Genomic DNA, 21,937 nt, shown 5'->3' with positions numbered 1-21,937 from the left:
CACCTCAAAGTCCCTCTGCACCCGCACCACATAGCCCGAGTCTGAGGGAGGTGACTGTGCCCTGAGGTCCACAAGAGCTAAGCCCATCCTTTGGTCTGGCCAGATTGGACTTCCAGTCACCGCCTGCAGCCTATTTTCTGCCGGCCCCATCTAACTGCAAGTGACTCCAACATGCAAGTTTGATTCCAAAAGACACCACTGCACCTAGCAGAAATGGACCCACAGTGTCCCTACATGCCCAAGCATCTCAAAGGTCGATCCCCCCTGCAGGTTCCCCCCGGACTGGTCATCCAGACCCCACTTGCAGCCTCTTTTCCCCTGGGCAGTTTCCCATTATAGTGAATGGGACACCCAATGCTGTAAGGCACCTCTGCACCCAGACTACCCAGTTCCCCCCAAAGTGACCTGTTATTGCTGCCTTAAACCTTGCCCCATACTCACCCTAACTCCTGAAGATAGGTACTGTATTTGTTGTAGCTAAGTGCCCGAATGCAGTATATGTTTCTGTTCCCATAGGATAACATTAAGGCACACGACCTGAAAAGCACCTTTGCACCTTGAAGCCCTAGTGCCGTCCACGGTGACCTGGTGGTATGGCCTTGGACCTTGCCCCATACTCAACTTAAGTCCAGAAGGAGAGTCCCGTAAGTGGCCGACAAGTGCCTGAATGCAGTATGCATTTCCCCTTAGGATAACATTACCACTCTAGAGACTGCAGTGTCACCTTTTGAAACGTATTAAAAAATGAATATCTTGAAAAGTACATACCTGATTCTGACGATCTTGGTATCCAAATTCATATAAAATATGTTACTTTGTATATATTGGTGTTGGATTTTTTTTTTATTGAGAGTGGGTCTCACTTACTGACTGTGTACAGTAAATGCTTAACACTGTCCTCTGATAAGCTTAACTCCTCGCCCACACTACCACGAAAGAATGCTTCTAGGGGTATCTTAACTACTGTCAGCCAATAAGAGTCACTCTGGACTGTTTGCATTGTGATCCCTTACATTGGTACACTACATAGCTATTCAGCTTCCTACAGTGGCAACATATTGCATGTTCTTGATATTCATAAACCAGCCTTTTTCATGTTTAGGGAGAGTGTGATGCCCACCTACCATTGAAGAGGACCTGTAATGGTCCTCTTCAATGGAGAGCCCAGCCCTTGCTCTGACATTCAAAGTGAATTTGGGGATACTATGTATGTGGTGTAGATAGTAGGGTCCTATGTTAAACATGAGTGTATGCTTAATCGGACCGCTGAAGGGTCCTTAATGCATGACTAGGGGCAATAAAAAACAAAACGGAAATTGTGGCTGGACCTCTGAAGATGAGTGTTCTGCTGGCATTCCCTACTAGGAGGGAACAGCCCCAGACACTGAAGTGTGGGAAGAACAAGACATTCAGCAGTGAGCGTATAGATTATCCTCTTTACAGCAAAGCCATACGGACTGATGTTAGTAGGACAAAGCGAGGCAGTGCATACTTTCAGGTTTAATGGGAATCTTTCAAGTATGACCTGCTGTTTTTATTTACCCAAGGGCACACCCAAAGGGGTTGCTGACAGCCTGGTGCGGAGTTTCACACTTGATTGTGCAAGTGTGTCTGCTTCACTTGGAGATTCCCTTTGTCATATGTGTGGAGAAGACTAAAAAAGACTAGTTTGGCTTTCCAGAAGATACAAAGAGGAACTACCTCAAACTGCTCTGGGTCTTTACTGTTAGGATCTACAACCCGTATCAGAAAAATTATTATAAAAATGGGATCCAAACTTTCACACTTATTTCCAGTTTCTTCATTGATCAAGAGAGGGTGTACTCTGCAAAGTATTCAGAGAAATTATGAGATTTGTGGCTGGTGTCTTGTAGAGCCAGGCTCCAACAGGGGATATCACCTGAAGCCTGCAGCACTGCTGGGAGGAGCAATGGGTCTGTCTGTGACCTCAGAACTGCTGGACCCATGCGAGAGAGGGAAGGAGAACCTGGACTCTGCAAGGAGACAACTGTTCTAAGAAGCAAAGCTGCTGTGTCTATGCTCATTCAGGCAGCATGTGAAATGTAACAGACATCGACCAGTGTGCGGAGTGGGTCTCTGGTGTTCTGTACATCCTGCAAGATGTGATGATCTGTCAAGTGTTTTTAGAGCTAAAGATGACCACAACCTGAAGTATCTGTAGCTATGAGTGATCATGACCTAAGGAACCTACAGTTACAAGCAACTGTGACCTTAAAACGCCAAGAGTTATGAGTCATTGCTCCGATACCCCAGAGGGCTTCATTGCCAAGTGCCCACTCTGCCTGGTTTCCATTTGACATATCCACATGGCAGCAGAGACCTATGGCTAGGTCAAAGAAGGACTTGTAAGCTGCCAATCAGAGCACTGATGTGCTAAGAGAAACCGTAGAGGGCAATGCTACCCGTGCATCTAAATCAAGAACCCCACACACTACTTATTACATCTGAACGTCACTACCCAGGTAGAGCTGGGAATTGATCAACTTTCTTGTGTGCCTTATGCACTGAACAAAAGTGGGCTGAGACAAAACCATAACTTTAAAGACTGAGAGCTGGAAAATAAAGATGGATTTTGGGGGGGGGGTCGAGGATTGGTGGGGTGTCATAGAACCGAGGAGGATGTTTGTGCATTCAATAGTGAGCCTGTACCATGTTTAGTTTATGGTGAACCAGGATACTGATTAATTTCTGCGTATAAATCTTGTGTTGAACTTTATGCCTTTGTTAGGTCTGGGTAAAGAATTGCATTTTGGGATATATTAAAGTACAATCCTTTTTAACAAGGAGCAGAGATGCACTTGGTGGGACAGTAATTGTGTTTGTAGCATAACTGCTGAGTTTGCAGTTTCACTTCCCACAATACCTCATGAGAAGCCTTGGACTGCTTGCATCACTACCACCAAGGGTCAAGTGCTGAAAGGGTATTCTTGGTGTGCAGAATAAAGTAGGTCAGGCTACAGGACATAAACTACTATTTTTGAGGCCCAGTAGCAACTGCTTGCCCCATTACTCCAACCCCACACCCTCAAATGGATTTAAACCATGGGTATTGCAAACATTTTCCCAGGGGCTGCACTGTTTGGTCTGTGATGTGACCGAGGGCCGCATTGATGCCAGCAGGGTGGCAGTCAGAGGGCTGGGAGTGGAGAGGGGTAGTGGTAAAGTGGTTGTAGGATAAGAGAAGCGTATACATATAGGCCCATATTTATACATTTTTAGCGCCCCATTTGTGCCGCTTTTTGACACAAAAGCAGCGCAAAATTACAAAATACAATTATATTTTGTAAGTTTGCCCCGCTTTTACGTCAAATAATGACACAAATGCGGCGCTAAAAAAGTGTAAATAAGGGCCATAGAGTCTGAATTGCGCAATGTGAAACCAGAAACTTGGATATAAATCCCAGCTTCTCCACTTAACCAAATTGTGTGATCCTAGGCAAATGTTTTATTTCACTTTACCTCCTTTTTCTTTGTCATCACACATAAGAACCTTGAAATACGTCTTCAGGGTGTATGCTGTATAAAACCTTCTGTGTCTGATTTAATAAACTATGTTGTTCATGTATAATAGCAACCGAGCCCTCACAAAAAGTTCACATAACAACTGACTCGCCTCTTATTCACAGTTCTCATTGTTGCCAGGGTGTGGGGGGTGGAGAGGGATGAAAGATTCTAAATTTGTTTGAAAAATATCATTAAAAAAAATACTTCTCAATGCAGTGATATAATCTTGTGTGCAAAGGTGAAGCGGTTCTGCAGGTTAATGAAATGCACTTATTGAATTTCAAACAGATCATACTTTTATATTTTTGCTTCAAGAAGTGTTAAATAGTGAATATTTTTCTAAAGCTGAGTTCCAGGACACCATAGTTACTCCTTTTTCAATTAGCCTCCAAATAAGTACTTGCCTGTTTATTTAACAATTTTTGTGCTAGTGCCAAGTAGAATAAACAGCAGCACAGTGCTGCTGATGACCCAGGGGCCGCATGTAAATGTCAGGAGGGCCGCATGTGGCCCCCGGGCCATACTTTGAGTATCACTGGTTTAGATAATTAATCTTCCATGGAGATTACTGAATCACACAATTCACTTTCAATATCATAAACCATGTAATGATTGAAACCACACACTGAAATGTTAATGTTTAATGTAACAAGGTGTCTAATAATTAAAAATTGATAAATATAAAATATTTTAAAACAATGAAAACAAAACTACGGGGCATACATTTCCCGTAGCCCAAAGACTAGAGCTAAGATAGCAAGTATGTTCCCACAAGTCACATTTTTCACTGTACAGGACTGACAATTACTTTCCAACAAGGAGCATCAGCTTTTGATTTATTTATAAGATTACATTCATTGAGGACAAGAATATTAGTCTAAATTTTGTATCGCTTAACAACGATATTGAAGCAACACTGTTGTATAAACAGTTAACTTTTTTTATTTTAATTTCTATTTCTTTTAAGTCCCACATTAACATTAGTCCACGTGACGAATAGGCTGCAATGAATTACCAGGGAAGAGAAAAAGAGAAAACATTTGTGAAGTATGCAAATCAAAAGATTTAGGGGCACATGTACGTACCATTTTTCCTGTCGCAAACAGCCCGCTTCGCAGAATTGGACCCTTTGCGACAGGAAAAAAACACTTTGGTATGTACAGAGACTATTTTTCGATTCGGTAATCTATTTACTGAAACGCAAAATAGGTTTGCGAGTCGCAATTAGGAAGGGACGTTCCATTCATAGTTGCGAGTCGTAGCACAATGTAGCATTGTTTTGTGACCATGAATGCGGTCACAAAACAATCGCAGTTAGCACCAGTTTTAAACTGGCGCTAACCCATTCACAAATGGGAAAGGGTCCCCATGGGACCCCGTCCCCTTTGTGAATGGCAGCGAAAATATTTTTTCAGAGCAATACATCTCGTTTTCCTTTAAGGAAAATGGGCTGCATAAAAAAAACTGCTTTATTTAAAAGCAGTCACAGACATGGTGGTCTGCTTTCTCCAGCAGGCCACCATCCCTGTGAGGGCGGCCATTACCAATGGGGTCACAAATTGCGACCTACCTCATGAATATTCAGAAGGTAGGTTATTTGCAACCCCATTGGGAATCGCAAACAGTGTAAAGTACACTGTTGTACATCCGGTTTTGCGACTCGCAGTTTGCGAGTCGCAAAACTGGATCTTTGTACATGTGGCCCTACATGTTTTAAACGACGGGGGAGGTGAGCACTCATGAACCAGAGTACAACCGTCACACCCTGGCTTCCTGGAAAAGACAACAGAAATTTCACAGCATTTATTTCAATAAAATTATGCATCCATTCCTCATGGATATTGAGCACAAATAATGACATCTAAGATCTAAAACCATTCATCCTACATTGATTGGAGTTGATCAATCAGCACCCAAATGTATGACTTTTCTTCTAACATTCATTGTCTGATTAAAAGCTTTAAACAAGGAATGTTTGGCTCGAACAGCTTTTATTTCTTACAATGCTGGAATGGTAACAAGTAACGTACGATTTTTTTTATTAAACTGAGCAGAAGCAGCTTCTTCGTTGACTGAAAATGGCAAATCCAACTGCAGTTTGTACTTCCCTGGAGCTTCAAGCACGACATCATCCTGCAACAGAATAAATAAGATGTACATGACTTACACTTTATTTTTGTGGTGGAAATAACTATATATTAATTCCCAGGTGTCTAACAAATTAGGGAAACTCACTGTAGCAGTTTCTAATGGATTCAGGGCCAAATTAAAAAACACATCCAATTAATTAAAGCAGTATTTAAAAGGAATAAACGTCTTGTGCTATCCTCACCATCAGCAACTATATTTATTTTACATTAAATTTATGTAAAAAAAAAACTAAACAAAAAAAATCAAATCAGTGTTTTACATTATAGCTTGCTAACCTTAACCCCCCACCCCACTTCCTTCCTTCACCAGCGTTTTCATTTGAATCCCAAAGGGCTTCCAATTACTAAAGGGCAATTCAAGTAATATAACATTGTATAAATACACCAACATGTACTTCTTATGATTATCAATGTTATTAACCTCTCGGGCCAGTACATGTGGAGCATCAGGCAACAAAATAAACTAATATTTACACAAGGAACACCTTTGTTAAGTCACACTATGTCCTCTCTTCATCATTTATATATATGAAGTTTGCATAACTGTTCAAATATAGTCAAATGTATGACTTCAAGCTTGCTGCAAAAACACAAGGGAGCCTGCAAATAAACACCTTGGGTAAGGAAACTTTAAAGTAACAATGGTCCCTGAGTTCAATAAAATGAACGTAATATTCATAGAGTTGCAATTAAATCTATGAACACAGGTGAATAAATTGTTTCAAAATGGTATCTGCATTTATTAAATAAACAAATATTGTGGGAAACCAAAAACATTAAAAGCATCTGTCCTCAGACAAGTTCATTGTGACATGACAGAAATACAGAATAAGTCACATACACATGTTGCCCATGCTCGTACACATTAACTTAGTTGCAACATTGTGAGACAGGGAACTCTAGTCAATCCCACAATTAGTACCGGGATCATCATCAGGACATGGGATCTGCCAGAGAGACTGCGGAACGCTGCACAAGCAGAAAATACCTGTATAAATATCAAGATGAAGGACAGAGAAAGCAAAGGAGATTAGAAGGGGAAGGAACAAGGAGAAAAGGAGATTATTGAATTGAGTCATTTTAATATAAAGACAAATGTAAACACCCAGTGATGGGGGACGGCGGGGTGTATGAGTGATGGCAACCAATGCAATGTGGGAGGCCAATGCAAATGCATCATCAGGTGCCACAAGGTAGCAGATAAGGGTATGAAAGTGAGCAGAAAAGCATGCAGCCCAGACAAGGGGACCCCCTCTGAAACAATATAATCCGGATGCCGTAGAGAATAGTGAAACATGACGGTGCGAAAGGGGGGCGGAATTGCCCCGTGGCAAGAAGGAAGTCCTGGTGAAAGGTGATACAACCTCATGTATCAAGTATAAACCTTATGAGGCCAGTATGGCTTGAGGAAGGAGGTGGGGCCACCGGGGAGCGGTGGTTAAGGGACACAATTATGGTTCGCCTATGAGAAGGAGTAAGTCAACTCATGATAGAATCCACGTAGACTTAGGTAAGGGATAAGAATGGACCTCTCAGAAGAAGGGCTCAGTTTAGAGGCCAAGCTACAATTAGTCCAATCTAGGGGAGGAAAACCAAGAATCAAGAGATGTACCGATTAACCAATAGAACTACAATATGGCAAAAGGACCTGGTGCAGGTCCAGGAGACTCACTGTGCATCCCATCACCCACGTGGCATGCTGGGGTAGAATCACCCTGGTACTGCAGTAGATCCCGGGGCGGACAGGCTGAGGCCTTGTATAAGCACCAGAGGAGCAAGTTCTGTTCCCCACGCGGATGCAGCAATAAGGTAGCGCCCATCATGGAGAAAGCATTTATAGCGAGAGAAAAAAATCAAGATGGCAGAGTGCAATGAGGAAAAAGTGGCGGCCGTCTTGAAGGGGATATTGGTGAGAGATATTTAAATGGGGAAATTATGTTGTGTGGTCGGTCAGAGCTGTCTAGGGAAAACTCACTTGGGAGAATCAAGGCATACATATTGCCTCCTGACAGGACCACAACCCTGCATTTCGCATGACACGTCTAAGGAGGAGCCGGGAGGAAAAAATAAATTATGTGTAGGCCATCGTAGGAAGGGTCGCATGGCCGCCCCGTGGTAATGGGAGATAATTAGGAAGAAAGAAAGGGGATGAACACCCTAACCAGCCAAGGAGGATAGAGAGTTATCACTGGTGTGGGCCGAAAATCATATCCAGTGACACATCAGGCAGGGAGGAAGAGGTAATACCAAAGAGGCTGAAGAAAAGAAAGGATTAATGAAAGCGAGACATGGTGGAAACATGTGGAGGTATCAAGAACAAGCACTGATAATCACATAAAATAGAATAAATATGTAATATATTATATATACACACTGAAGACTTATGTGAATGATATTCAGGAAGGCCATTAATTATTCGTAAAGGAGGGTTCATGAGGGGTCAACAAGGCCTCTATGTAAAGATAAAAAAGCAGTCTGTTGTAAGAAGCTTGTCATATAAGTGTTGTCCAGTCTTCCATTTTATTCAACCCAGTGTGCAGGATGTTGGTACGCAAGATCCAATTCAACTCCTCCTTGTTGAGTAAAGAACAGATGTCACCTCCACTGTTAGGGGATTTGATAACTTCTGCCACTTGCCACCGGAGATCACTTTCTTTATGCCCCTTTTCCAAAAAGTGCTCCACCAGAGGTGCATAGGACACTTTACATCAAATTTGGCTTCTGTGCTGGCAAATGCGAATACAGATCTTTTGTACGGTTTGTCCAATGTAGACTTTCTCACTAGGGCAAAATATAGCATATATAACATTTGCAGTATTGCAGTTGGAAACCTGAGTTAACCCAATCTTAATCCTGTCATGTTCAAACATCTTAGACTCAATAGTAAACTGACATACTATACAATTACCACATTTAAAATGCCCTAGCACTGGGGGATTGGTGGTTCTGAATGATCTTTAATGTTCTTGCCTCTAAGGAAGGAAAATAATGGGCGTTCAAGATTAAAGACTCCCACATTGAGTATAGCCCATTGTTTTAGAAAGCGGTTCCTTGGTTGGAAACCAGGGAAAAAGTAGTCACACATACAAGTCGGTCATTTGTTTTCTTGTCCTTAGGGGGTGAGGAGTGCATCCCTGGGGCAATACCAAGCCTGTTTCATGGTTGTTTAATCAGTTTATGGTGATAACCCTCTGACTCGCAGTTTAGCAGATGACACCTGAGCTTCTGTGAAGAAATCTTCTTTTAAAAACAATGTCTTCGAATATCGAAGAATTGTGAGAAGGTCAGAGAGTCTCTTGAGGCTCTTGGGTGATTGCTACTGTAAAAGAGGAGGGTGTTTCTCTATATAGGTTTACGATGTAGGAAATGAGGAGCTTGCCATTCTCTGTCCCAATTCTTAAGTCAAGAAATATAATCTTTGATCTGGTAAGTGTTAAGGTAAACCGAAGACCCGTACAGTTGTCATTAAGCCATCATAGAAATTCATTAAAATTAATCTCAGACCCTGTCAGGGGTCATGCAGTATGAATGGTTTTGTGTCAGACAATGACACTAGGCCAGTTAGAGGCATTTATTTTTTACTCTAACCAGCCTAACGCCATTTTATGGTGCAAAACCCCCTTCTTCCATACCGCCACCCCCATCCGGCTAATGTCATTTTTTTTTACTCTAGCCCACCCTTTGCACCGCTTGCGCCATTCCATAAATATGGCGCCCAGCTGATGTTCAGGAATGGTGCAAGACGGTGCTAAAATTTTTTATGCAAAACTGAGTTAGTGCAGTTTTGCATCCAAAAGTATAAATATGCCCCTTAGTACTTACACACATGAAAGAAAACACTTCAGTGTTACAAAAATACAGGTACTTTATTTTGGTGACACAAATACCATAGAGACTATACTCCCTTAGGAGGTAAGTAATACACAAATTATATACACTAGTAAGCTGAAATAGGCATAAAAACCGTTAGAAAACAGTGCAATTAGTTAAAATCACAATAGATAGAAATGGTCCTAGGGGGAGCACAAACCACATACTATGAAAGTGGAATGCGAAAGTCGTCCCTCACCTAGGTAAGTGTAGTGTGTAGAGTGGGGCTAAGAGTACTAGGAAAGCCCAAAGGTAAGTACCACAACCCACTCCAGCGACCAGGAGAGCAGGAGTAAATCACTGTAAATCCCCCAGAAGAAGAAGGATGCAAAACCGAGAAGAGACTGCAAGACACCAAATGTGGATTCCTAGACAAGAGAACCTATGGACGAAGGTGACCAAGTCCAAGAAGCACAGCAGAGCCCAGAAAGGGTAGGAGCCCCTACCCAACAGACTGAAGGTGCAAGAGGTGAGTGGACAGTTAGGAAGGAGAGTCAGCACTGCACCCAAGAAGTCGAAGTCGAGTTTCTGGCGGATGCAGGTGATGTCCCACGCCGGAAGGAGGATTGCAGTCGAGTTTGCATCTTCGGGTTCCGCCAACAAGCCTTGGCACATGCAAAACTTATGGTTAGCATAAAGTTGAGCTGTCGGGGACCAGGAAGGACCAGGTGGACTCTACCCAGGAGGGGAAGACAGAGGGGGCCCTCATCAACACAGAGAGCCCACAGACGACCAGGCAGCACCCACAGGAGTCCCACAGGATGGGGACACGAAAGTCGAGGACAAGACCTACGCAGCACTACAAAAAACGGCTTCGATGCCGCCAGAGAACCACTCAGGGTGCGTCGCAGGATGGAGTACTGGGGCCTGGAGCTTCAGGATCCCTGAAGATCCTGTGTAAAAGTTGCCAACAAGCCTTGGAAGCTCCAAAGGACGCGGTGCACAGGGGTACTGTCCTGCGTGGGCACGCAAGGGCTTACCTCCACCCAAATTGGACAGCTGGAAGAGAGGGCTGTCAGGACCACTCCAGTCCACTTCCTGTGATGCAGGATCCAAACAATTCAGCATGAGAGGAGATCCACACAGCCGGTCGTCATCGCAGTTGGTGCCTGCAGAAGCAGCGGAGCGACTCCTTTACCCCAAGGGAGATTCCTTCTTCCTTCTGATGCAGACTGAAGATGCCATGCCAAGAAAGAGGGTACTTTCCTACATGGTGTTCTTGGTGAACTGGTGTTGAGAAAGTTAAATTCATTAAAGCTGAGGAAACCTGCTGTTTCAACTTTGTCATGTCTAAAATTATTTTTTGAATCTCATGAGTGGGGACATTGTTGAGTTTCAAGTAGTGGTCTGGGTTAGACAATTGTCTTGTAATCTCTGCTTTATAAGTGTTAATATCCTTGACCACAATGCCGCTCCCTTTCTCTCATGAGGAGAGGTTGTATGGGACAAAACATGGTATTTGTTCATATTTGGCCAATTTACTGAGTAACAGTTTCTCAAAAGCATGTATCTCAGTTAGGTGGGGGGGAGGACATTTGATGGTGGCAAAAAGGTGGCGGGAGGACGAACATTTGTGTAGGCTACTGATGTAGTGCTGGGTGTGTCCAGAAAGAAGGCATGGAGTCGAATACTCCGTAAAAAACAAAGACCTGAGTCTGGAGCTAAAGGTAATTGGGGCAAGTAGTGGGGACAAAGGACATCCCCTTACTCAATAAAGAAGTTTCCACAGTAGAAAGTTGATGAGTAGAGAGATTGAAGTAGGTACCGTCTGGGGAGTGTCCCTATTGTTATTAGTAAGTCTTGGCTGTTTATCACTGATAATGTTTCTGGCGTGTTAGTCGTTCCCTAGGGGTGCTGTACCACCATTGAGATGGACCCTGGGCGTCCCTGGGCTCTGCCTAAAAAAGGAACAGAACTATTTGTGCTGCTAGTAGAGGTAATGGTCCCTTTCCCTGGGTCAGAAGTGTCTGAAGAATCACCAGAAGTATCAGATAAGGAGACAATCGTATGTTGTTTGTTAAATCTGCCCCAGGTCACTCAAACTTTTGATCATTGTAAGTTCTATTTTCATAGAAGCCTTCAGTCAAAAAAGGATAGGTTTGCGCAATCCTATATTCCTTAATATCCCTTCTTACTTAGTTGTTTCTCCTGTTCGATCCTAATGAATTCCGATATTGGGCCCGATTATGTCTTTGGCGGAGGGGATTACTCCGTCCCAAATGTGACGGATATCCCACCCGCTGAATTACATTTGAGACGGAGTAATCCCATCCGCCAAAGTTGTGATCAGGCTCATTGTCTTTTACATTTTTTCGAGGTGGGTCTTGGCACTAGGGATTACATCAGACTCCCTGATTTGCTTCTTTAAATCAGCAATTTTAATTGCTAGTTTCTTTGTGTGTTCAATAGCAGTGTCAATTCCTAGCACCATCCAGTGCCAGGAACAGGTAGCGCCTATGTGGCTAAATTTCTGTAAGAATAATGTCAGCTTTTAACTATTCAGTTAACATCTGTATCATTAACTGTAATCTTACATACTTTTTCTTGCACTTCTCCAATTTTTCAGATAAGCTGAAATCAATGGGTTGACTGCTTTCAGAGGCCTCAGAAAATAAAGATGAACCTTCAAGGATCTTTTTGATATATTAATTCGAATAAATGGGTGTATGTTCTGACATTCTAAGTGGGTGTGGTACTGTCAAATAAATGCGGCGAGCCCAGGGTCACAAGGAGAGTATGTGGGAGCGGAGGAAAGAAAAGAGGAAAAGGAGGAGGAGGAGAAAACCCACTGGGAATTACTTAATAAGTCGGAATGTAAATACCCTTTGCAATCCAGCGTTTGCGCTAAACTATACTGCAAAAACAAGGGAGCTTGTAAACAAGCAGGGATCTTGGGTAAGGGTAAAATAAAAATAAAAAGAACGCAATAATCATAGGGTTGCAATGAAATATATGAAAACAGATGAATAAATTGTTTCAAAATGATATTTGCATTTATTAAACAAATAAGGTGGGAAACCAAAAACATTAAAAGCATCCGTCCTCAGACAAGTTAAATTTCCCCGTGGCATGAAGGAAGTCCTGAAAAGTGACTCACAACTTGATATATCAGTGATAAAACTTATCAGGGCAGTATGGCTCGAGGAAGTAGGGGGGCCACCGGGGAGCGGCAGTTAAGGGCCGCTAAATAAACCAACTCAGGATAGAATCCATGTAGAATTAGGTAAGGGGAGGGAATGGATCTCGCAGACAAAGAGGTCAGCATAGAGGCCAAGCCACATTTCCTCTAATCTAGGGGAGGAAAACAAAGAATCAAGAGATGTACTGATTAACCAATAGGACCACAAAATGGCAAAAAGACCCGGTGCAGCACATACCCCTTTTTTATATATAAATTGGTTCCAACAATTCCTGTGGGTACTCTTACATTGCAGCAGATACAATTATGCAGAGCATGTGTGTCATTTGTAGTTGGGTTGTAGAGTTGTGGGTTAATTTTAGCATTTTGCTTGGGCACACTAATTTTAGCTTTGGGCCTGTGCCCTTTTACCTAGTTCATTTCATTTATTCCTTTTTATTATTTTAGCATGGCTACATTTTAGTGGGGATGTTTTATTATATTTATCAGCTGCCTTTCCATGCCGACATTGTTATTAGTTCCTTTGCACAACATTTCGTCCTGTGCCTCTGCTCAAGCTGGTACATGATAGTTTACCATATTGCCTGCCCAAGAGTACCAAGTTAACCTTACACAGAAAGACACAATATCACGTTAGGCCAGTTCTCAGAACATAACATATTTTATTATAAGACACCACAGTGGCAAAATAATTTTAGAGGGGACATTCCAGCCATCCATCTTACGCTGTACCATGTTGTTGCACCTCTGCTGAATTTGGCCTCTTCGCTTCAGCCACTTGGGAGGACTGCCAGCAGATTACAGGAAAACCCCTGCTTATTATTCAGGTATGGGCGCTGGGGGGGTCCTTCCAGGGATTAGTCTGGGCAGAGAAGAGCTATCATTGCTATGCTGTGCTCTCACATAGATGCTAGAAGTGTATGTAAGGATTTTAGATTCACCAGTGTGCCACAATGCATGGACATTTCATCTGTTTCACACTCATGGTCACAATGATAATTGTTTTGCATTTCATTTTCCTAAAAATGGCAGCTCGTGCTTTTTTACATAGAATGAAGTTGCTTCAAAATAATATATTGAAATCTTGTTCTGTATTTCTCTGTCTGTCTTTACATGAATGAGACATTGTGCAAATGAAAGAAAGAGATAAGATCTGTTCTACCACAGCCAGTGGTGGTGCCGCCGCCTAAAAACAGCAGTCTTACCTCCATGGTAAGAGTCCTATGGCATGGCGCCACCAACTTTGGGTAGGAACTAACTCTACAGGTCTCCTGAGTATCTCCTTCTCTTAACAAGTGAAAGGCGCCCTAATCACCTTATACAGAAAGACATCCTTGATATTAAGGCAATATCTTTCTCAGCTAAATAAGTAGTACCTATATTAGGCTATAGGCTGCTCAAGCTTGAACCTTTGAAAGGATTCCCCCACACTGGTGTTTCTATCTCTGAACTGACCGTTTTTTAAATATGGTTGACCCTCAACGGGTAGCAATTGCAACAAACATAAGACAAAACTCACACAACATCTAATAAATCATAGGCTCACTGATGAGGGTGGAGAAGTTATGTTTGTGGTAGAGGCACACAATGCATACAAAACTGAAACTTTCTATTCCATCAGCAGTAGATGGGAACTCACATACATTCCACAATTACACAATAGCAAATACACCTCCACAATATAGACCATTTCATATTTAGAAATACCATTATATTATCAAGAACACCACAATTGGCTTGATGGCACCCTACCCCCCACGTTCCACAAAACATTAGATTAGGTCCATTAAGTAATGAAGGTCCTACATGGCCAGAATTGGCCACATATACACCATATCCTAATGCAGAAAACTTGCCAGTAGTGGACGAACCCACTCATATAACCAATTTGTAGAAATATATAGATGCTTAATACAATTTGTAATGTAGACTTTGAACACTGCGCCCTGCCAGGGCTGCACCAGCGCAACCACATTTGGCTACAACAGGGATAAATCCTGCGACTGTGCAATCAATAATGGGTAAGGCACCTAATAACGAAGATATTCTATTTTGTTTAGCACAAAAAAATAAGTGCACTGGAAGCAGTGTTTTCCCATACAGGACCCCAAGATAAACATAGATGGGATTGGAATGGTTTCCACAATGGCCAATTGTGCCACTTGGGGTGCAGTATTTGCTGCACTCTATATTACCGCAAACGATGCACCAAAACTTGTGAATCTTCCTGAAGTGTTAAAACAAATTCAAGTCTTGCCTGGACTTAGGGATGCAAATAATAGGCAATTTTGCCTCAGTGTCCTCAATTATTATTAAGTAATCTTAAGGGGTAAGCAGTAGCATTGGCAGTACGTCAGCAGCTCTGGGACGTTCTGCAACAGGAACAAGAACGCAAGCTGCCTAAGGTTATCGCTGAAACCTATACTAGTATTTGTCAGGCTAGTCGGGGAGGCAGACCAGGTAAACCACAATTACAAGGTAAATCCAATAAGGATTCTACCAAACAAGCACAAGAGGGTTCTAAAAAATGTTGGGATAAACAAAAGCCTAACAAAGATAATCAAAAACAAAGGAGAATCTCTGCATTCGGAGACCTCAGAGAAACTATACAACCATAGAAAAAAGGAAACTATAACGACCTGATAGGTACCAATATATTTCTGCTCACCCAGCACATTCTTACCAAGACTTACCCGACAAATGCAGTGAGAGAGGAGGGTGATCAGAACAAAACACAACTAAACACATACAAGTACATGAAACCAAGAAAATACTCTCAACACTCATCTGAAGTTTCAATCAAAAAGAAAGGAAAACTTCCACAACTAAAACCCCAATTCAAAAAGAAAACAGTTGCAGCCATTTTGGCAAAATATGACACACACAATGAGAGCTTTACTCAAGAACAGGACATGGGCAGTGTCTCTGCTAGACAGCGCGGCAGAGGTCACAATAGTTCACCAGAATCTTTAAGAGCTTCTGGATGTGACAGCAACTAACACATTTCTTGAAGTCAAAACAGCTGACAAGTGTGTCTCCACACCTGATAGGGTTTACAAACTAAACATTCAAATTAAGGGTGACATAGAGCATACTATTAAAGTTATATTTTGGGGAAGATTAACAGTTAGTTATGACATCATAGTGGCAGAAAACAATTGGTCACCTGAATTTGTCCTTACCCTCCCAAAAGGGAAAGATGTAATTTCGCCTTCTTTCTGAATCCTTGTTCCATATGCAGTAAAAGAAGCTAATGCCGCAGATTGGGCATTGGCGCAGGCCCCAGCACTGTATCACAACCCTGTGGGGTGGGATAAGGAATCCCCTTACCAAATTAAACTAATTAGATCAACCCCACAGATCCAACCACAATACCCTATTAAACATACGCCTGAAGCACCAGTGTGAGAAATACTCTCATAACTCGAGTACCAGGGAGTAATTCAACCCCGCATATCAACAAAAATGAAAAACCTTTTGTTTTCTGTAGCCAGGCTGGACCATTCCTACAGAATAGTCTTAGATTACAGACATCTTAACAGTCATACATGCACATTTCCAATATAAAATGCTCACAGCACTTATAAACAACATAGTGCGCAAAAAATATAAAACAACCTTGGATATTTCCAATGTTCTTTTTCTGCCAGAATGTAGCGCATGAAAGCAGGGATTTAAGGGCCATATGTACGAACACATTTTCCCATTGATACAAATTGGGAAAAACCCTTTGCTACATCTGGCCCCTAGTGCCTTCACTGCTCTTGGCTCTCAAAGGAAATGTTGTCATCTCCCTCAAGGGTATAAGAAAAGTCAAGGGTTGTTTTCAGCCTGTGAAACATCAATATTACATGATATTGACCCTGAAGCGTTGTCTTTATGTTGATGACACCCATCTCACAGATGATGACCTCAACATACATTTGGTCTGATGGATCACATTTGTCTGGGATCTGCCACACAGGGCTACAACTGAACTTGAAGAAAACAAAAAATGCTTTTCTTAGTGTCCTATTTTTAAAATATAAATTATCAGATGAAGGAAAGAGCCTGGCAACCGCCTTTCTAGAAAAATAAGTGCAATTACAACCTCCCAATGCCATCAAAAAGCTACAGCCATTACTGGACTTTTTTAACTTTGGCAAAACGTAGATTCCAGAATATGTGCAATGCATAAAACCTCTGTACGACTTAATTTGTCCAGATTCCTCAAGCAAACATTGGACGCCTGAACCTACACACATTCTCAGAGCATTACAACTAGAACTACTTGAATCAAAACACTTTTACACAAATGTGACAACAAAACAAACTTGGTCATCGGGGTAATTCCTGGTGCCATCGGGTCCACCTATGTAACATTCAAGGGTGACACCATACCCGCAGCATACAAATCACATTTGTACTATAACCCTGAACAGCATTTTGCACCCACAGAAAAAATACTGACTGCGGCCCAGTTAGCTGTAATAAAAGAGACCTCTTGCCCAAGGAAAACATATAATTGTCGTTACTCAATACCAGCCCTTGATGCTATTGCCAAGGCTAGCACTCAAATGTAAAAGCATCACATTCATGTTGAATTCAATGGGCAATGTCTCTGACAGCTGCTGATGTTCATTATGTTTTTGACCCAAAACTCCAAACCCCAAAATTCTTTCAACATGAACTTGAATACCCCATGTCTAACATCTTGCCTCTTGAACAATATAGGATCATCATTTATACTGATGGTTCTGCCCAACCAGCTGTAGGTACCAAATGCCAATACTCTGCAGCTTGTGCAGCTGCTTGCAGGGTAATCAGAGATGGTAAACTCCTCCCTCAACAGACCTACATGCAGTCCCTAGGGACTGTACAGCACAAGTTACAGAGCGCAAGGCTCTAATTTTGGCACTGTATCAGACAGATCCTACTTTATTTGTGTGTGATTTGTACTGTGCTCACTCTTTCAATAAATACTTACACTATTGGAACCTAAAAGGGTTCAGAGATTCAAAAGGAACCACCATAAAACACACGCTCTTGTGGGGGAGGGTAGCAGATCTTAAAGACAAGCTACCAAAGGCTCATGTAGTTCATACATTGGTCATCAATGTGTTGGAATGCACATTGTAGGATATGCTTTGGATGATGAAGCAGCCAAATCTGCAGTAGCTATGGCTTCTGTTGCTGCGATTATTCATTCTCATATGAGACTGGATGATGAAACACTGGCTGCTCAGAAGGTTACTGCTGACAGCAAGCCCTTACCTAAAGCATATCCTGCAAAATATTCCTACCATTTAAATGCCCAGAACATTGTATTTGCAACCAAGACCAGAGATTAGATCTCATCAAAGCAGCACATGAGGAGGTTGCTTCTGCCCACCCTGGAATGGCGGCTAACATCTCACTCTTGCAAAAACGCTTTTGGTGGCCAGATCTATCAAAAATAGACCAAACAGTATGTTCTTTGCTGTGACATCTGCCAACAAATTAGAGGGTCCTCCATCAAACACCCACTGCAGACACCCCTCTTAGTTTTCAACAAACCACTTCAATGTGTGTACCTGGACCTTAAAACTTTATCTTCACCAACTACGTGGTTTTGGACCTTCATTTATTTTCCACTTGGATTAACTAAGCAGGACTACCTTTTGGTATGCCCTGGTCCATATTAACAATTATCATTAATGACTATTCCAGTCAGCACTTTTTTGACACCGTTGGTGGTTGGGTGTTATACCGGGTTGGCACCCACAACATTGAACCTCTTCAGCAACACAGGATTCTTCCCAGAACACTGTATATAGACTTAAATTGGATGTGCGAGCTTATGACAGCTACCACCTCTTGTTTGTTGTACTATAAATATATTTTAGTTGCTGTTGACTCATGCTCTAGATCTCTATGGGTATGGCCACAACAATCAGATCAGCTGACACTCAAACTGTTATTAAAGATTTGCAAGTCCTTATCAGAATATATACTGTTGCAGTATTCCACTATTCCAGGACCAGGGCCCTGCTTTTGCCTCCAGGGCATTCAGGGACACCATGGCAACAATGGGTGTTCAACTGCATTTCTCGTCTCCCCACCATCCTGAGGGAAATTCTGTTGTGGACCGGAAAAACCAAGACTTAAAGCGATCCTTAACACCTGTAAGGAGTCTAGAGGGCACTAAAGAATCTGCCCAGAAGGTCTTTGGGAGGACGCACTCCATACGAAGTCCCGTTTGGGATACCTATGTATGTCCTAGATCTTGACGGCTATGGTTTGGTGGCTGCCGAAACACCATTTGGCATAAATGAACGTGTCACTGTCTTTCCAGAATTACAACAGTTTCATGATGAAAACTCCTCTGCCCAAGGCACCACCCTGGAAATGAAGGATTTGCCAACAACATCCACCGGCTGGATTCCTAAAGATGGGGATCAAGTGTATGAAAGAATTGCTGTAAATAGTGAATGTGGCTCACCATATAGAGTACAGGGTCCAGTCCTGGGAATACTGTTCCAGAACTCTTATCCTACCACCGCTGCCTGATTCTAAAGAAAACCATTTCATATCAATTGATAATGTCAAATTACACCATGTGGTCAGTCCTGCACTGTAGACCATAAGGACTCCCGGGTACGTCCTGTACCCCTCTCACTGGCATTTAGGATGTACCTCTACAAGCACTCAACAATGATAGAATGCTTCCCTGACTTTGAGGAGGTTGCTGTGTCACCCCTCCTTGTGTGTTTTGCTGTGCTGTGTTGTATTTTTCACATAACGTTATCCACGTTTCTGTTCCTCCAGGCCTCCGCTAGGTAGTTCCTCGCCACAGGTAGGCCCCTTCAATTGTTATATTTCCTTTCCCACTCTCTTATTGAGTGTGGATGTGTGTCTGTGCATTGCATGACATTAAGGGATCCTAGGCCCTGAAGAATGCCCCCCAGACTTTCCTTGGCTCATTGTAGAGGTTAGAAACATGTCGGCCATTTTTTAGATAGGTGACCCAGTGAGTCCTTACTCTCACTCTGGTGTCCCACCCTTGTTTTTAATACACCAGCAGACACCACTATTAAAAGTGTAGATTGACAAATATTCAAATAGGAAGAGATCAACACGGGTGATACATAGCCATTACAGGCAAAATTGAAGGGAATACGATTAATATAGTCAGCACCTATGCCCCCCCCCCCCACATTAGTTCAAAAAACTTTAGACAACCTCTCCCAGCTACTCTTAAATCTGCCACCGGGGCTCACAATGATAGGAGGAGACTTTAACTCCACCCCAGACCCAACAACAGACGTGACAGGCCCAATCTCTGCACATAGACACGCAATTGCAACGGGACTCAGGGGTTGGTTTTCGGCAACAGGGCTCTGTGACGCTTGGCGAGTATGGCACCCAAGACGGCGTCAATTTACCCACACATCAGCTGTTCATGGTTCACCATCCAGGATAGACCTGGTTCTTCTTCCAAGCACAGACTGCACAACCCTCTCCCACATTGAAATATTGACAAGGGGAATCTCCGATTCACTGTAGGTCACACACAATCTCAGGTCCGCCCAATGTGGCGACTAAACGCATGGTATCTCTAGGACCAAAGCTATGTGGAACTGATGCGCAAGGAAATACAAGACTACTTTGAGCTGAACGAGGGGTCAGTGTCATCCACGGGTACTTTATGGGCGGCGGGCAAGGTGGTACTGAGGGGTAGGGCCAAAAACCTGGTACGGATCCAGGAACGCACTCGAGCCCAACATATCGAAAAGTTAGAGCTGCGGGCAAAGGTCCTTAAAAACAAAATTGAAATAAGCCCGAACGACAAACCGACGTGACAACTATTCTTAATCCAAGAGGACATAAGAGACCAATCCCTAGAGGCAGCCAAGCACTTATGGAGAGCAAGCACTGCAAAACTCTATGGATGGGGGGACAAGACCGGAAAAATGCTACATTGGCTGGTGTCTCACCTCCAGGATAGTCCCTGAAATTCGGGATGGGGAAGGTAACATCATCGTAAACCACGCAGAAATCGCAAATGCCTTCGCTACGTACTACCGAACACTTTATCAGCCGTCGGGACGGGTCAATATGAGTGTAGCCAGACAGTTTCTGGATGAAACCCCCCCTTCCACGGTTGTCGGTACCAGAGGCACAGGCCTTGGACGAACCCATTGACACAGAAGAAATCCGAGCGCCCATATCGGCTTTGGGCACAGGGAAATCCCCAGGACCCAACGGACTCCCCTCAGAATACTACAAGGTCTTTAGAGAAGAATTAATACCACACCTGTTGAACCTCTTTACAGACGTAGATTGCAGTGGTGTCTTCCCCAGAGAACTAGATACTGCTACCATTGTGGTGCTCCCCAAGACCCAACCCCCCTCAACACATTGTGCCGATTACAGTCCGATCTCACTGATCAACACTGAGATTAAAACCTTTCCAGCGATCCTTGCCGCCCGTCTCAAAAGGGTTCTGCCTCAACTAATACACCCAGATCAATGTGGCTTCATGGCCACTCGCAGCACTCGGCATTGTATCCGTCGGCTGCACATAGCATTAGTTGAACGTGGCCATTTAACCCGAGACCTTGCCCTTTTACTCACTGATTTCGAAAAGGCCTTTGATTCGGTCGACTGGGGATTTTTTTGTTTGGTACTCCGACGCGCGGGCCTCGGCCCCAGATTCTGCCGCTTGGTTCAGGCGGTGTCCCTGCTGCCGGAACTGACCTGGGCCAAAAACTTAACTCCGTTGTTGTCACGCATAAAAGCTGACCTTCAGAAATAGCAGACTCTGCCGCTAAACATAATGGGCTGAGTGGCTCTGTACAAGATGATGATTCTGCAGAGGCTCCTCTACACCTTTCAAATTTTCCCTTTACTCATCCCTCGCTCGTGGTTCAGAGCCCTTGAAAGTGCCACGGGATTGTTCCTCTGGAAGGGCGCCAGACACCGTGTGGCGGCCCAACACTGCCGGAAAGGGATATACGATGGAGGCCTGGGTGCCTCAGACCCCCTACCTATATTATCTAGCCTCCCAGCTAATAGTGATAGACGACTGGTTTAACAAGGGGTTGGGGAGACCCAGCTTACCGGGTGGAGTTGGAACTCCTGGGGTTCCCTCGCCTTCTAGACATAATGTATGGGAATCCCCTACCCCGAGGAATGGGGGAGGTTACCAAAGTGATTTTCCAGACATGGCGTGCTGCCCTGAGGTACTCCCACTGGTACGCCATCGTTACCCACCAGACACTATTATGGAGAG

The 21,937-nt window shown here is 43.2% G+C and overlaps 1 protein-coding gene across 2 annotated transcripts in view; it reads right to left on the bottom strand.

Moving 5' to 3' along the window:
• Positions 1-4,151: 4,151 nt before the first annotated feature.
• The window catches only part of PIH1D2 (PIH1 domain containing 2), a 115,132-nt gene continuing 97,346 nt past the window's right edge, over positions 4,152-21,937 (bottom strand). For both annotated transcript variants that reach the window (XM_069224978.1, XM_069224980.1), the window contains exon 6: positions 4,152-5,658. In XM_069224978.1, the coding sequence (XP_069081079.1) occupies positions 5,524-5,658 (135 nt within the window). In that variant the 3' untranslated portion in view covers positions 4,152-5,523. The remainder of the gene's footprint in view (positions 5,659-21,937) is intronic.

Source organism: Pleurodeles waltl, chromosome 3_1 (genome assembly GCF_031143425.1).
Source record: "Pleurodeles waltl isolate 20211129_DDA chromosome 3_1, aPleWal1.hap1.20221129, whole genome shotgun sequence".
NCBI classification, from domain to species: Eukaryota; Metazoa; Chordata; class Amphibia; order Caudata; family Salamandridae; genus Pleurodeles; species Pleurodeles waltl.
This window is presented reverse-complemented; position numbering and strand designations above follow the sequence as displayed.